At 42.6% G+C, this 16,752-nt stretch overlaps 1 protein-coding gene across 4 annotated transcripts in view; it reads left to right on the top strand.

Annotated features, from left to right (window-relative positions):
• The window catches only part of LOC118370265 (ATP-binding cassette sub-family C member 4-like), a 36,791-nt gene extending 24,405 nt beyond the window's left edge, over nt 1-12,386 (top strand). For 2 of the 4 annotated variants that reach the window (XM_035755205.2, XM_035755207.2), the window contains exons 20-29: nt 193-272; nt 409-559; nt 693-923; nt 8,948-9,048; nt 9,435-9,782; nt 9,922-10,011; nt 10,137-10,309; nt 10,458-10,566; nt 11,277-11,411; nt 11,500-12,386. In XM_035755205.2, the coding sequence (XP_035611098.1) occupies nt 193-272; nt 409-559; nt 693-923; nt 8,948-9,048; nt 9,435-9,782; nt 9,922-10,011; nt 10,137-10,309; nt 10,458-10,566; nt 11,277-11,411; nt 11,500-11,577 (1,496 nt within the window). In that variant the 3' untranslated portion in view covers nt 11,578-12,386. Of the gene's footprint in view, nt 1-192; nt 273-408; nt 560-692; nt 924-8,947; nt 9,049-9,434; nt 9,783-9,921; nt 10,012-10,136; nt 10,310-10,457; nt 10,567-11,276; nt 11,412-11,499 lie in introns of those variants that run through there. The other 2 variants (XM_035755206.2, XM_035755208.2) reach the window with 2 other exon arrangements.
• The last annotated feature ends 4,366 nt before the right edge of the window (nt 12,387-16,752 follow it).

The following is a 16,752-nucleotide window of genomic DNA, read 5'->3' as shown; positions in this document are numbered from 1 at the left end:
AATTGTGCGTCACCCCACGGACCTCCCGGTCGCGGCCGGTTACGACAGAGCCTGGGCGCGAACCCAGAGTCTCTGGTGGCACAGCTGGCGCTGCAGTACGGCACCCTTAACCACTGCGCCACCCGGGAGGCTAAACAATGTTGATTTAACCCGTTTTTGCACAGTGGATTACTTTCTCCTGTTCTGTCACAGGAAGAATTCTCAACAGGTTCTCCAAGGACATCAGCCAGCTGGATTCCATGTTACCTAATACCTTTGTTGACTTCAGTCAGGTAAGTGAGTATATAGCCCTAGCGGGGAACATCTATGTATTTTGTCACGAGGATATAGATTTCCCAATCCGTTATCTATATTACATAAATCTTTTCTTGTCTTCATGTCTCCTGGGCGTATCTGATCTTGCCACAGTCGATCCTGCAGAATATCGGCGTAGTGGTGGTGGCAGCCTCCGTTATGCCCTGGATCCTCATCCCTGTGGTTCCTCTTCTCATCATATTCCTGTTCCTGAGACGCTACTTCCTGCAGACGTCACGGGACGTCAAACGCCTGGAGTCCACCAGTGAGTGACAGGACTGACTGGGACAGGGGAGGCAAGGGACAAATGATAATTGTACATTTTCTCTATGAATGTGTACGATTTCCTTTTGTGTCTGCAGGCGTGTGTGAGTTGATGTATTTCCTGTGTTCTGCAGCTCGGAGTCCCGTCTTCTCCCACCTGTCCTCGTCCCTCCAAGGTCTGTGGACGATCCGAGCCTTCGGAGCCGAGGAGAGATTCCAGAACACCTTTGACGCTCATCAGGATCTGCACTCAGAATCTTGGTTCCTGTTCCTGGTCACCTCTCGATGGTTCGCTCTCCGACTGGATGGAATCTGCGCAGCCTTTGTCACTGTCACTGCCTTCGGCTGCCTCTTCCTCAGAGATGGTAAGAGGATAAATTATTATGGCTTCATTACACAAGCTGGTAGAAATCAAAGTTGGTTGCATATGACATAAAATACATTGAATGAGGTTGGATAATCTTTCTGATCAAAGTCTTTGGCTCATTGCCTGTTCCCTAGCAACAACTTGTATTACACTTGGTGCCAAACAGTTATCCAAGCTACGCTGTCAAAAGATTTAGAACACCTACTCATTCAAGGGTTTTTCTTTATTTTTTACTATTATCTACTTTGTAGAATAATAGTGACGACTTCAAATCTATGAAATAACATATGGAATCATGTAGTAACCAAAAAAGTGTTAAACATCAAAATATTTTATATTTGAGATTCTTCAAATAGCCACCCTTTGCCTTGATGACCGCTTTGCACACTCTTGGCATTCTTTCAACCGGCTTCATGAGGTAGTCACCAGGAATGCATTTCAATTAACAGGTGTGCATTCTTAGGTTAATTTGTGTAATTTCTTTCCTTAACCTGTTGCGACGAGCAATCCCGTATCCGGGATCCTATTTATAGCCTCAAGCTCATTACCATAACGCAACGTTAACTATTCATGAAAATCACAAATGAAATTAAATAAATATATTAGCTCTCAACCTTAGCCTTTTGTTAACAACACTGTCATCTCAGATTTTCAAAATATGCTTTTGAACCATAAACAAGCTAAACAAGCATTTGTGTAAAAGTATTGATAGCTAGCATGGCATTAAGCCTAGCATTCAGCATGCAACATTTTCACAAAAACAAGAAAAGCATTCAAATAAAATAATTTACCTTTGAAGAACTTCAGATGTTTTCAATGAGGAGACTCTCAGTTAGATAGCAAATGTTCAGTTTTTCCAAAAAGATTATTTGTGTAGGACAAATTGCTCCGTTTTGTTCATCACGTTTGGGTAAGAAAAAAAACGAAAATTAAGTCATTACAACGCAAACTTTTTTCCCAATTAACTCCATAATATCGACAGAAACATGGCAAACGTTGTTTAGAATCAATCCTCAAGGTGTTTTTCACAAAACTATCGATGATAAATCATTCGTGGCAGTTGACTTTCTCCTCTGAAGAAAATGGAAACGCGCATGGAGCTGGAGATTACGCAATAATTTCGACGGAGGACACCGGGCGGACACCTGGAAAATGTCGTCTCTTATGGTCAATCTTCCAATGATATGCCTACAAATACGTCACAATGCTGCAGACACCTTGGGGAAATGACAGAAAGTGCAGGCTCATTCCTGGCGCATTCACAGCCATATAAGGAGACATTGGAACACAGCGCATTCAAAATCTGGACCATTTCCTGTATGAAATTTCATCTTGGTTTCGCCTGTAGCATTAGTTCTGGGGCACTCACAGATAATATCTTTGCAGTTTTTTCTTTCCAAAGCTGTCAATTACATGCATAGTCGAGCATCTTTTCGTGACAAAATATCTTGTTTAAAACGGGAACGTTTTTTATCCAAAAATTAAAAGAGCGCCCCCTATCTCGAAGAAGTTAACTTCTTGACGCTACCCATCCCGTTAGCTGGATCATTTGTCAGAAACCGCTGAATAGCATAGCGCCACAGTCAAATAATATTACTAAAAAATATTCATATTCATGAAATCACAAGTGCAATATTGCAAAACTCAGCTTTGCCTTTTGTTAATCCACCTGTCGTCTCAGATTTTAAAATTATGCTTTACAGCGAAAGCAATTCAAGCATTTGTGGAGGTTTATCGATAGCAAAACATAACATTATGTACACTAAGCATTAAGTAGCTAGGTCACGAAAATCAGAAAAGCAATCAAATTAATCGCTTACCTTTGATGATCTTTGGATGTTTTCACTCACGAGACTCCCAGATACACAACAAATGTTCCTTTTGTTCCATAAAGATTATTTTTATGTCCAAAATAGCTCTGTTTGTTTGTCGCGTTATGTTCAGAAATCCACAGGAAAGAGCGGTCACGACAACGCAGACGTATATTCCAAATAATATCCATAATGTCCACAGAAACATGTCAAAGTTTTTTATAAGGTTGTTTTTAAAATATATATTCGATAATATATCAACAGGGTGTGTAGGTTTTTCAATAACACCGGGAGAAACAATGGCCGCTTTACTCTGTAGCGCAAAACTCACTCGGATAGCCCCCACCTATCCACTTACGCAATATGGTCTTTCACGCTCATTTTTCAAAATAAAAGCCTGAAACTATGCCTAAAGACTTGACACCTTAGGGATGCCATAGAAAAAGGAATCTGGTTCATATCCCTTTAAATTGAGGATAGGCATGCATAGGAACAGTTTCAAAATAAGAGGCACTTCCTGATTGGATTTTCCTCAGGTTTTCGCCTGCAATATCAGTTCTGTTATACTCACAGACAATATTTTTTTTACAGTTTTGGAAACTTTAGAGTGTTTTCTATCCTAATCTGACAATTATATGCATATTCTAGTTTCTGGGGCTGAGAAATAGGCCGTTTCAAAATGGGTACGTTTTTTTTTGCCCTACACGCAAAAGGTTAATGCGTTTTAGCCAATCAGTTGTTGTGACAAGGTAGGGGTGGTATACAAAAGATAGCCTTATTTGGTCAAAGAAAAAGTCCATATTATGGCAAGAACAGCTCCAAAAAAGCAAAGAGAAACGACAGTCCATCATTACTTTAAGACATGAAAGTTAGTCAATACGGAAAATTTCAAGAACTTTGACAGTTTCTTCAAGTGCAGTCTCAAAAACCATCAAGCACTATGATGAAACTGGCTCTCATGCGGACCGCCACAGTTAAGGAAGCCCCAAAGTTACCTCTACTGCAGAGGATAAGTTTATTAGAGTTACCAGCCTCAGAAATTGAAGCCCAAATAAATGCTTCAGAATTCAAGTAACATACATCTCAACATTAACTGTTCAGAGGAGACTGTGTGAATCAGGACGTCATGGTCAAATTGCTGCAAAGAAACCACTACTAAAAGGACACCAATAATAAGAAGAGACTTGCTTGGGCTAAAACACGAGCAATGGACATTAGACCGATGGAAATTTGTCCTCTGGAGTCCAAATTGGACATTTTTGGTTCCAACCGCCGTGTCTTTGTGGGACGCGGTGTGGGTGAACGGCTGATCTCTGCATGTGTATTTCCCACCGTAGAATGGAGGAGGAGGAGTGATGGTGTTGGGGTGCTTTGCTGGTGACACTGATTTATTTAGAATTAAAAAGGCACACTTAACCAGCATGGCTACCACAGCATTCTGCAGCGATCTGCCTTCCCATCTGGTTAGGGCTTAGTGGGACTATCATTTTGTTTCTTCAACCAGACAATGAACTGATTGGACACCTCCAGGCTGTGTAAGGGCTATTTGACCAAGAAGGAGAGGGGTGGAGTGCTGCATCAGATGAACTGGCCTCCACAATCCCCCGATCGCAACCAAATTGAGATGGTTTGGATAAGTCGGGACGCAGAGTGAAGGAAAAGCAGCAAACAAGTGTTCAGCATATGTGGGGAATCCTTCAAGAAAAGCATTCCAGGTGAAGCTGGATGAGAGAATACCTAGAGTGTGCAAAGCTGTCATCAAGGCAAAGGGTGGCTATTTGAAGAATATAACATATATTTTGATTTGTTTAACACTTTTTTTGGTTACTACATGATTCCATAGAAAAAAAACCTTCAATGAGTAGGTGTCCTAAAACATTTGACCACTAGTGTATGTCAAACATAATTAGAATGTTTCATGAAATCAAATAAAATCTAAATCAAAATAATTGTATTTGTTACATGCTTCATATAAAAACAGGTGTAGACTAACAGTGAAATGCTTACTTACAGGCCCTGCCCAACAATGCAGAGAAGATAAATAATAGAAAAGTAATAATAAATACCTTGATGTACATATACAGTGCATTCAGGAAAATATTCAGACCCGTTCACTTCACGTTACAGCCGTATTCTAAAATGGATTAAATAAAATGTTCCCCTCAATCTACACTCAATTTCCCATAATGACAAAGCGAAAACAGGTTTCTATACATTTTTGCAAATGTATTAAATTGAAAACATACCTTACATAAGACCCTTTGCTATGAGACTCGAATTGAGCTCCGGTGCATCCTGTTTTCATTGATCATCCTTGATGTTTCTACAACTTGATTGGAGTCCACCTGTGGTAAATTCAATTGATTGGACATGATTTGGAAAGGCACACACCTGTTTATATAGTTGAAGTAGGAAGTTTATATACGCCATACGCCAAATACATTTAAACTCAGTTTTCCACAATTCCTGACATTTAATCCTAGTAAAAAATTCCCTGTCTTAGGTCAGTTAGGATCACCACCTTATTTTAATAATGTGAAATGTCAGAATAATAGTGATTTATTTCAGCTTTCATCACATTCCCAGTGGGTCGGAAGTTTACATACTCAATTAGTATTGCCTTTAAAACTTCTTAAGGCTAGGGGGCAGTATTTTGTCTTCCGGATGAAAAGCAGCCCAAAGTAAACTGCCTGCTACTCAGGCCCAGAAGCTAGGATATGCACATTATTAGTAGATTTGGATAGAAAACACTCTGACGTTTCTAAAACTGTTTGAATAATGTCTGTGTATAACAGAACTGATTTGGCAGGCGAAACCCCGAGCACAATCCATCCAATACTTATTTTCCACCATAATTTGCAAATAAATTCATAAAAAATTCTACAATGTGATATTCTGGAATTGTTTTCCTCATTTTGTCTGTCATAGTTGAAGTGTACCTATGATTAAAATTACAGGCCTCATCTTTTTAAGTGGGAGAACTTGCACAATTGGTGGCTGACTAAATACTTTTTTGCCCCACTGTATATCATTTTAAAGCTATTCTCGTTGTTAATCCCAGCAAAGTGTCCGATTTCAAATGGTCTTTTCAGCGAAAGCACTTCAAACGAATGTTAGGTCTCCACCAAACCACAATAAGCACAACCATTTTCCAGCAAAATATAGCATTCACAAAAAACAGAAATAAAGATAAAATGAATCACTAACCTTGAATTAGCTTCATCAGATGACACTCATATGACTTCATGTTACACAATACATGCATGTTGTTTTTGATAAAGTTCATATTTATATTTTTAAAAATCTGAGTTTACATTGGAGCGTTAGATTCACTCGTTCCAAAAACATCAAGTGATTTTGCATAGCCACATCATTCAACAGAAATACTCATCATGAATGTAGATGATAATATAGTTACACACATTATATAATTATAGAGATATCTCTCCTTAATGCAACCGCTGTGTCAGATTGTTTTTTAAACGTACGGAAAAAGAAATGCATGCAATAATCTGAGATGGTGCTCAAAAGTAAAAGCACCACAGCCGCAAAGATGGCGTCAGCATAAACAAGAAATTACATGATAAATAGTCCCTTACCTTTGATGATCTACATCAGAAAGCACTCCAGGAATCCCAGGTCCACAATAAATGTTTGTTTTGTTCGAAAATGTTCCAAATACCTTCTTTTGTTAAATACAAACTTCTTCCAAATACCTAGGCAGTTTCGGGTCGAACATCATTCATATCAATCATTAGGGGATTTTTAACATATAGCGGACTCTGGTGAATACATACAAGCTCAGATTTCTGACTTCCTGTTTTGATTTCAACTCAGGATTTTGCCTGCCAAAATGAGTTCTGTTATACTCCGACATTCAGAGTGTTTTCTATCCAATACTAACAATAATATGCAAATATTAGCAACTATGACTGAGGAGCAGGCCGTTTTGATATGGGCACCTTTCATCCAAGATACTCAATACTGCCCCTGCAGCCATAAAAAGTTTAAAAAAAAAAAGTTAAATCGATTATTTACATTTTAGGATACCGAAGGTGGGATTAAGAAAGTTGTTTGAAATGTTTGGACCAAGTTTACAGGTAACTTATTAGATACTCCGTAGGCATGTTGGGCGAGTTGGAACCAGTGTATTTCTGAATCAAACGCGACAAATAAATTTACATTTTGGGGATATAAAGAAGGAATTTATCGTACAAAATTACGATTTGTGATATTTCTGGGACATTTTGGAGTGCCAACAGAAGAAGATCTTCAAAGGTAAGGCATGAATTATATCGTTAAATCTGAGTTATGTAGCACCTGCCTGGTTCAAATATGATTTTCATGTGTTGGTATGCGGGGCTCTGTCCTCAGATAATTGCATGGTCTGCTTTCGCCGTAAAGCATTTTTGAAATCTAACACTGCGGCTCGATTAACAAGAAGTTAAGCTGTATTTTGATGTATAACACTTGTATGTTCTATGAATTCTTATGAGTATTTCTGTTTTTGAATTTGGCACGCTGCGATTTCACTGGATGTTGTCAAATCGAGGGATTGGCATGCGAAGGGGTTGAAATGGCTTTGGGTTGAAACTGTTCAGGGGCCTGTTCGTTCCAGACTTGGTGGATCGGTAGTGCTTGCCTTGCAATAAGGAGAAGTCTTTGACATGGGTGGCTGGAGCCTGGCAATTTTTAGGCCCTTCCTCTGACACTGCCTGGCATAGAGGTTCTGGGTGGCAGGGAGCTCGGCACTGGGCCTAACGCACTACCCTCTGTAGCGCCTAGCAGTCGGATGCCAAGCATCTGCCATACCAAGTGGTGATGCAGTCAGTGAAGATGCTCTCAATGGCACAGTTGTAGAACCTTTTGCGCATCAGAGGACCCATGCTAAATCTTTTTAGCCTCTTGAGGGAGACTAGGCGTTGTCATGCCCTTTTCACGACTGTGTTGGTGTGTGTGGACCATGATAGATCCTTAATGATGTGGACACAGAGGGAACTTCAAGCTCTCGACCCGCTCCAGTACAGCCTCATCGATGGGGGCGTGCTCAGCCTTTCATTTCCTGTAGTCTATGATCAGGTCCTTTGTCTTGCTGATGTTGAGGGAGAGGTTGTTGTACTGGCACCACACTGCCAGGTTTCTGACCTCTTCCCAATAGGCTGTCTCATCATTGTCGGTGATCAGGCATACCGCCATCGTGTTGTCAACTTAATGATGGTGCTGGAGTTGTGTGCGGCCACACAGTCATGATTGAACGGAGTACAGGAAGGGACTAAACACGCACCCCTAAGGGGCCCCTGTGTTGAGGGTTGTTGCATACCATCACCACCTGGGGGCGGCCTGTCAAGGAGTCCAGGTTCCAGTTACAGAGGGAGGTGTTCAGTCCCAGGGTCCTTAGCTTATTGATGAGCTTGGAGGGTATGATGATGTTGAGCCCTGAGCTGTAGTCAATGAACAGCATTCTCATATAAGTGTTCCTCTTGTCCAGGTGGGAAAGGGCAGTGTGGAGTGCAATAGAGATTGCGTCATCTGTGGATCTGTTGGGATGATGGTGTTGATGTGAGCCATGAGCAGCCTTTTAAAGCATTTAAGGCTACAGATAAGAGTGCTACGGGCCATAGTAATTTAGACAGGGTACCTTGGTGTTCTTGGGCACAGGGATTATGGTGGTCTGCTTGAAATATAGGCATTACAGACTAGATCAGGGAAAGTTTGAAAATATCAGTGAAGACACTTGCCAGCTGGTCAGCGCATGCTCGGAGTACACGTCCTGGTAATCAGTCTGGCCCTGCGGCCTTGTGAATATTAACCTGTTTAAAGTTCTTACTCACATCGGCTACGGAGAGTGTGATCAGTCGTCTGGAACAGCTGGTGCTCTCATGCATGATTCAGTGTTGCTTGCCTTGAAGGAATTTAGATCGTCTGGTAGGCTTGCATCAGTGGGCAGCTCGCAGCTGGGTTTCCCTTTGGAATCAGTGATCGTTTGCAAGCCCTGCCACATCCGACCAGTGCCAGAGGATTCGATCTTAGTGCTGTATTGACGGCTCGACTGAGGTTGTTGCGAGATTTCTTATGAGCGTAGGGATTAGTGTCCGGCTCCTTGAAAGGGACAGTTCTAGCCTTTAGATCAATGCGGATGTTGCCTGTAATCCATGGCGTCTGGTTGTTGACATGCTGTGTAGCCAATGAATTGAGTAAATGTTCAAATCAGGGCTGGAGGCGGGAGCTGTGGGTTTGGTGTTGTCCTACGCAGTCACCCTTCTTGGGAACTTCCAATGGACCATTCGTCAGAGTGCGGAGATGGAGAACATGGTAAGATCACGTCAAAGTCCTAACTCTGGTATTGTCCCTTCCCCAGCTCCCCAGGCCCAGGACCTTTTACAGTATCTAAAAGATTTTACCTGGGAATGAATTTCCACAGGGAAAATAATCAAACCCAGAGATCTGCAGAAATAAGATTCATTAGAATCAGAAGGGTTTAAGTTGCATCCTGTCATTCAAGAATGTTCAGCTGAAACAGCTCACTTAAGAATGTAGCGTGTGGAATTTAAGTTATTTAAAGTATTATAATTTAGTGCTGTGAAGCCATACTAGCATTAGACCAAGGTTAACCACGTTCCCAGCCTCAGAGTAGGCTGGTAAATGAGATTAGAACCAGGTTTGTTTGATTGACATGGTTATTTATTTACCATCCTCAGATGACGTCAGTGGAGAGGGTGGTGGAGTACACAGAGCTGGAGAGTGAAGCACCCTGGGAAACCCAGAAGCGTCCTCCTCCTGCGTGGCCGAGCAAAGGCCTCATCACATTTGACCGAGTCAGGTTCTCCTACAGCTCAGACGGACCTGTGGTCCTGAAGGACATGAAGGCCATGTTCAGGCCCAAAGAGAAGGTTGGCATCGTGGGCAGGACGGGTGCGGGGAAAAGCTCCCTGGTATCGGCGCTCTTCCGCCTGGCAGAGCCAGAGGGCAGGATCTACATTGACGGAGTTCTGACCTCCGAGATTGGCCTCCATGACCTGCGCCAGAAGATGTCCATCATACCTCAGGTAGCTACTGTTGGTGGGTCTTCTGTGGCTGCTCTGTCTCTTAGTCCTTCTGAATGTAGTAAAGGAAAGGCTCCTAGTTCAGATATGGCTCTGTTAGAGCTTATTACATTTTTCTGTTTTTGGCCCCTCTGTTCTGCAGGACCCAGTGCTTTTCACCGGCACCATGAGGAAGAACCTGGACCCTTTCAGCCAGCACACAGACGAGGACCTGTGGAACGCTCTCCAAGAGGTACTGCTCCTCAGACTCTTATTGATACAGTAACGGGACATACTGTCACGTATTGACATACAGGTTAATGTGTGTTTTTGGAGGCATTGATCAGGCTCTTACTCCAGTAACTGGTTCCTCTCCAGGTCCAGCTGAAGTCTGCGGTGGAGGAGCTGCCCAATAAGATGGAGACGGTTCTGGCCGAGTCGGGCTCCAACTTCAGTGTGGGTCAGAGGCAGCTGGTCTGTCTGGCCCGGGCCATCCTGAGGAAGAACCGCATCCTCATCATAGACGAGGCCACAGCCAACGTGGACCCCAGGTACAGAGCTGCCTCTCTCACACACACAGTCTGTCCTTTAGGCAGCTGATGTGCTTTGAGTGGGAGGCATCTAGTAGTCAATGATAGCGTGATTGTGTTTCTTTATCCTGGTTGTGTCTTTCCTGAACTGCTTGTCTGTCTGTGTCAGTAGAACAGACGAGCTGATCCAGAAGACGATACGAGACAAGTTCAGGGAGTGCACCGTTCTCACCATCGCCCACCGCCTCAACACCATCATAGACAGCGACCGCATTCTGGTGATAGCTCTTCCCATCAAATAGATGTATATCTGTCATATGCACACACCTCATTAGTCATGTATATATGAGATTAAAAAAAGAGACTGAGCAGGTTGAGAGATGTACTTTTATTCACTTTCATTTCAGGTTGATCTGAGATCTTATCCTATGTTTGTTTAGTGAAATGAGTTTACCCTTCTCTGAAAATGCTGAGTAATTCAGCCAGTGAAGAGTGAAGTAGGCTTACTCTATTGTAAACAGTGCTAGATCAGTGGTCCCCAAACTATGGGGAGCTCCCGAGGGGGTCCCCTCACCCCAAAAAATAGTTAAGGAACGGTCTGAATTTAAACTTAATCCTGGAAGTTGTAATAGTAGAATGCACAAGGTGCAATTTCGAAATTGGGTAGTGAATCAGCAGTTTTCCTCGACGTGACAGACATTGCAGACCTTAGAGCTATTTATAACTTGTCATAAATGTCCAGATCATCTAGGCCATGTCAGCTAAAGTTTTTTAGCCTATTGATTCCCATGGCAAAATGAAGAATTGCAGGACATATGGTAAATAAGAGGGGTGTGAACAGTTTATGAACAGTGCCCTTGCCCATAGAAAGACTGGGTGTTCCATAATGCTGGAAGGGGGGCCTGAGTGAAAGTTTGGGAACCCCATATAATTTCACTACAGACCAGTTTAGCCAGGTTGAATTACTGACTTTTGACCCTGCCTTCAGGTGCTAGGCGCTGGTATGATCCAGGAGTTTGACGAGCCGTACGTCCTTCTTCAGAACCAGGAGAGTGCCCTCTACAGGATAGTCCAGCAGACGGGCAAGGCTGAGGCAGCTTCCCTGCTGGAATCAGCCAAACAGGTGAGCACTGACACTGCATCCCAACCCAGCACACACATTCTCTCAACCTAACTTGATTTCTTTACCAATTCACAATATTTTCATTCAGGCGTATATGAACAACGGCAACAGCCATGGTCCAAAAATGGCCAATGGAGTGGTGGTCTTCTTTGAGACGGCTGTGTGACGGTGCAGGGACTTGACGAACAGAAAGAGAGATCTGCCCAATTTTATATTTTTTCCAATCACATACGATCTTTTCCAGAGCTGATTGGTCAAAAGGAAAAAAACTGAAATGCCATTTTTATGGTAGTTGTTTGCATGCAAAATCAGGAAAGATTTATGGAACTGTATTTCCATATTGACACTTTGCTGATGTGTGTTGCATCGTTAATACACAACAATGGAAGTAGCATTGCATTTTCATACTTTGTGCCTCAAATCGTTCACTATTTGAACTGCTGCTACTCCTATTGATTTATCTTACTGCACAGGGCACACTATCCTGACATGCTGCACTGTCTCTGCAATCACTTTACTGGGCAATGGAACTAATTGGCGTGTGTATTTCATATACTATAAATGCAACGGAAAATTACACTCCACCATTGTACGCACATGAAAAGACATGCTGTCATTATACTATAAGGGATTTTTGAGAATTTCTTGACCAAAGTGAGTCTCATGTTGTTTACATGAGTGATGGTTGTAAGGGCAGATCTAGATCATTTAAAAGCAGGAATACCTACCTATCAATGTATTGAACTAAAAACGTATCCCCTAATGAGGCCGTATGGAGAGACTTTTGATTTTTAAAAACTACATTGAGTCCATTGGTTTTTAAATGTTTTCGTAGTGGATGTAAGTTTTCCCAAATGCACCAATAGCAACAATACCTTTTTTTTTTTTTTACAAGTTTCAGATATTGATTTTCCTTACATAGAAGTTTGTACAATAATATTGTGAAATTGTATTTTAATAAAAACTTAAGCCTTGTCTCTTATGTCACATCTTCAACAAACATGTAGTTGCTTTTCTTTGTTTGTTAATATGATCAGCATTGACTAAAGGGACCAAAATGCTCCTCAATTTGACACCATCTTTTCCTAGGATGGTTTTGTAAGCCTCTTTCCACAATTTCACTTTACCTTCTTCAAAACACACTTACAGTATTTCATTATCCACATTAACATTTCCAAATATACAGGTTTATCGAGAATTTAAGTGCATACTTGTGACTTGCAGTGAAAATACTTGGAACTATCTAAAGGAGAACCTTGTAATGTGGGTAGGATGCTTATACACTGCTCAAAAAAATAAAGGGAACACTTAAATAACACAATGTAACTCCAAGTCAATCACACTTCTGTGAAATCAAACTGTCCACTTAGGAAGCAACACTGACAATACATTTCACATGCTGTTGTGCAAATGGAATAGACAACAGGTGGAAATTATAGGCAATTAGCAAGACACCCCCAATAAAGGAGTGGTTCTGCAGGTGGTGACCACAGACCACTTCTCAGTTCCTATGCTTCCTGGCTGATGTTTTGGTCACTTGAATGCTGGTGGTGCTTTCACTCGAATGGTAGCATGAGACGGAGTCTACAACCCACACAAGTGGCTCAGGTAGTGCAGCTCATCCAGGAAGGGACATCAATGCGAGCTGTGGCAAGAAGGTTTGCTGTGTCTGTCAGCGTAGTGTCCAGAGCATGGAGGCGCTACCAGGAGACAGGCCAGTACATCAGGAGACGTGGAGGAGGCCGTAGGAGGGCAACAACCCAGCAGCAGGACCGCTACCTCCGCCTTTGTGCAAGGAGGAGCAGGAGGAACACTGCCAGAGCCCTACAAAATGACGAGCAGGAGGAACACTGCCAGAGCTGTAAAATGACCTCCAGCAGGCCACAAATGTGCATGTGTCTGCTCAAACGGTCAGAAACAGACTCCATGAGGGCCCGACGTCCACAGTTGGGGGTTGTGCTTACAGCCCAACACCGTGCAGGACGTTTGGCATTTGCCAGAGAACACCAAGATTGGCAAATTCGCCACCGGCGCCCTGTGCTCTTCACAGATTAAAGCAGGTTCACACTGAGCACATGTGACAGTCTGGAGACGACGTGGAGAACGTTCTGCTGCCTGCAACATCTTCCAGCATGACCGGTTTGGCGGTGGGTCAGTCATGGTGTGGGGTGGCATTTCTTTGGGGGGCCCGCACAGCCCTCCATGTGCTCGCCAGAGGTAGCCTGACTGCCATTAGGTACCGAGATGAGATCCTCAGACTCCTTGTGAGACCATATGCTGGTGCGGTTGGCCCTGGGTTCCTCCTAATGCAAGACAATGCTAGACCTCATGTGGCTGGAGTGTGTCAGCAGTTCCTGCAAGAGGAAGGCATTGATGCTATGGACGGGCCCGCCCATTCCCCAGACCTGAATCCAATTGAGCACATCTGGGACATCATGTCTCGCTCCATCCACCAACGCCACGTTGCACCACAGACTGTCCAGGAGTTGGCGGATGTTTTAGTCCAGGTCTGGGAGGAGATCCCTCAGGAGACCATCCGCCACCTCATCAGGAGCAAGCCCAGGCATTGTAGGGAGGTCATACAGGCACGTGGAGGCCACACACACACTTCTGAGCCTCATTTAGACTTGTTTTAAGGACATTACATCAAAGTTGGATCAGCCTTGTAGTGTGGTTTTCCACTTTAATTTTGAGTGTGACTCCAAATCCAGACCTCCATGGGTTGATAAATTTGACTTCCATTGATAATTTGTGTGATTTTGTTGTCAGCACATTCAACTATGTAAAGAAACATGTATTTATTAATAATATTTCATTCATTCAGATCTAGGATGTGTTATTTTAGTGTTCCCTTTATTTTTTGGGGCAGTGTATAAAGGCCAAGTAGGCTGCGTTTTAGACAGGCAGCCTGATTCTGATATTTTTCTCCACTAATTGTTCTTTTGAACAGATCTTTTTCAGACCTGAAAAATTATCCAAATTAGGCTGCCTTTGTAAACGCAGCAGTTTTCCATATCCAATCTTGTTCTGAGGACATGTGAATGGTTGGTTGGATGAAAGCTCAAATGGGCAGAGCTTGCAAGAGGTGAGACAAATAAAGAACAGCCTTTTAGGGAGGCAGGTTGGAGGTGAATGGAGGGCGTTAAACATGGGTTGTGACAGGCTAGGTTGCCAGTTCGAATCCGGCATGTGCCTTTCAACCTTACCAACATTCCTCACATTTCTAATCTACGTGACTAAGGGACTGAACATGTTTAAATGTGAAACCAGTGTGGTGGCCTCCCCCTGATGGCACCGTGAAATACAGTTGAAGTTGGACATTTGCATACACTTAGGTTGGGGTCATTAAAACTTGTTTTTCAACCACTCAAGACATTTGTGAAGAAACTATAGTTTTGGCAAGTCAGTTAGGACATCTACTTTGTGCAAGACAAGTCATTTGTCCAACAATTGCTTAGATTATTTCACTTATAATGCACTGTATCACTGTATTCCAGTGTGCCAGAAGTTTACATCCACGAAGTTGACTGTGCCTTTAATAAACAGCATGGAAAATTCCAGAAAATGTCATGGCTTTAGAAGCTTCTGATAGGCTAATTGACATCATGAGTCAATTGGAGGTGTACCTGTGGATGTATTTCAAAGGCCTACCTTCAAAATCAGTGCCTCTTTGCTTGACATCATGGGAAAATCAAAAGAAATCAGCCAAGACCTCCACAAGTCTTATTCATCCTTGGGATCAATTTCCAAACGCCTGAAGGTGCCACGTTCATCTGTACAAACACCATGGGACCATTCATCTGTCATATCGCTCAGGAAGGAGATGCGTTCTGTCTCCTAGAGATGAACGTACTTTGGTGCGAGAAGTGCAAATCAATCCCAGAACAAAAGCAAAGGACCTTGTGAAGATGCTGGAGGAAAACAGGTACAAAGGTATCTATATCCACATAACCTGAAAGGCTGCTCAGCAAGGAAGAAGCCACTGCTACAAAACCGCCATAAAAAAGCCAGACTACAGTTTGCAACTGCACATGGGGACAAAGATCGTTTTTTTTTTAGAAATGTCCTCTGGTCTGATGAAACAAAAATAGAACTGTTTGGCCATAATGACCATCGTTATGTTTGGAGGAAAAGGGAGATGCTTGCAAGCCGAAGAACACCATCCCAACCATGAAGCACGGGGGTGGCAGCATCATGTTGTGGGGGTGCTTTGCTGCAGGAGGGACTGGTGCACTTCACAAAATAGATGGCCTCATGAGGAAGGCAAATTGTTGATATTGAAACAACATCTCAAGACAGTCATGAAGTTAAAGCTTGGTCGCAAATGGGTCTTCCAAATGGACAATGACCCCAAGCATACTTGTGGCAAAATGGCTTAAGGACAACAAAGTCAAGGTATTGGAGTGGCCATTACAAAGCCCCGACCTCAATCCTATAGAAAATCTGTGGGCAGATCTGAAAAAGCATGTGCGAGCAAGGAGGCCTACAAACCTGACTCAGTTACACCAGCTGTCAGGAGGAATGGGCCAAAATTCACCCAACTTACTGTGGGAAGCTTGTGGAAGGCTACCTGAAATGTTTGACCCAAGTTAAACAATTTTAAGACAATGTTACACTCAATTAGTATTTGGTATGTAAACTTCTGACCCAATTGGGAATGTGATGAAAAAAAATAAAAGCTGAAGTAAATAATTATATTATTTTGACATTTCACATTCTTAAAATAAAGTGGTGATCCTAACTGACCTAAGACAGGGAATCTTTACAAGGATTAAATGTCAGGAATTGTGAAAAAACTGAGTCTAAATGTATTTGGCTAAGGTGTATGTAAACTTCCAACTGTAGGTACAGGGATAGGGACCAGAAGGTCACAGGTTCTAATCTTGTTGCTGCCAGAGGTTTCGAATTGCAGTGTGGTTTGTTTTCTTACCCTACCCCAACCCCTATTCCTGAATTTACACAATCACCTTTGTTTCTGCCCTCAACAGAACATCTAATAAGGAAAGTCACAGGATTTATAAATGTGGTTTTCACCACGTCAATGAGATGATTTTACAAATTGTATAAATTGTGACATCACCATGCGGTAAATTAGTTAGACCACTAAGAGCATTCCAAACCTCTGCCAATAACGCAATTGTCAGTTCCCCCCCCTTCACTCAGGCCACTCCCAGACAGTATCAGCACAATTTTTTGCCTGAGAAATTGCCCTTTGACCAAATATTTAGTGGGATTCATAATCAAACTACCCGAGTATTAAGTTTCAGAAGACATTCGCAAGCACTATTTGATGCAGTGACTACAGTAAATACTGCATTTGGAGCTGCTGATGCAAATAAGT

Source organism: Oncorhynchus keta, chromosome 37, assembly GCF_023373465.1.
Source record: "Oncorhynchus keta strain PuntledgeMale-10-30-2019 chromosome 37, Oket_V2, whole genome shotgun sequence".
Classification (NCBI taxonomy): domain Eukaryota; kingdom Metazoa; phylum Chordata; class Actinopteri; order Salmoniformes; family Salmonidae; genus Oncorhynchus; species Oncorhynchus keta.
Note: the sequence above shows the minus strand (reverse complement) of the source record. Positions and strands in the feature narration are given on the sequence as shown.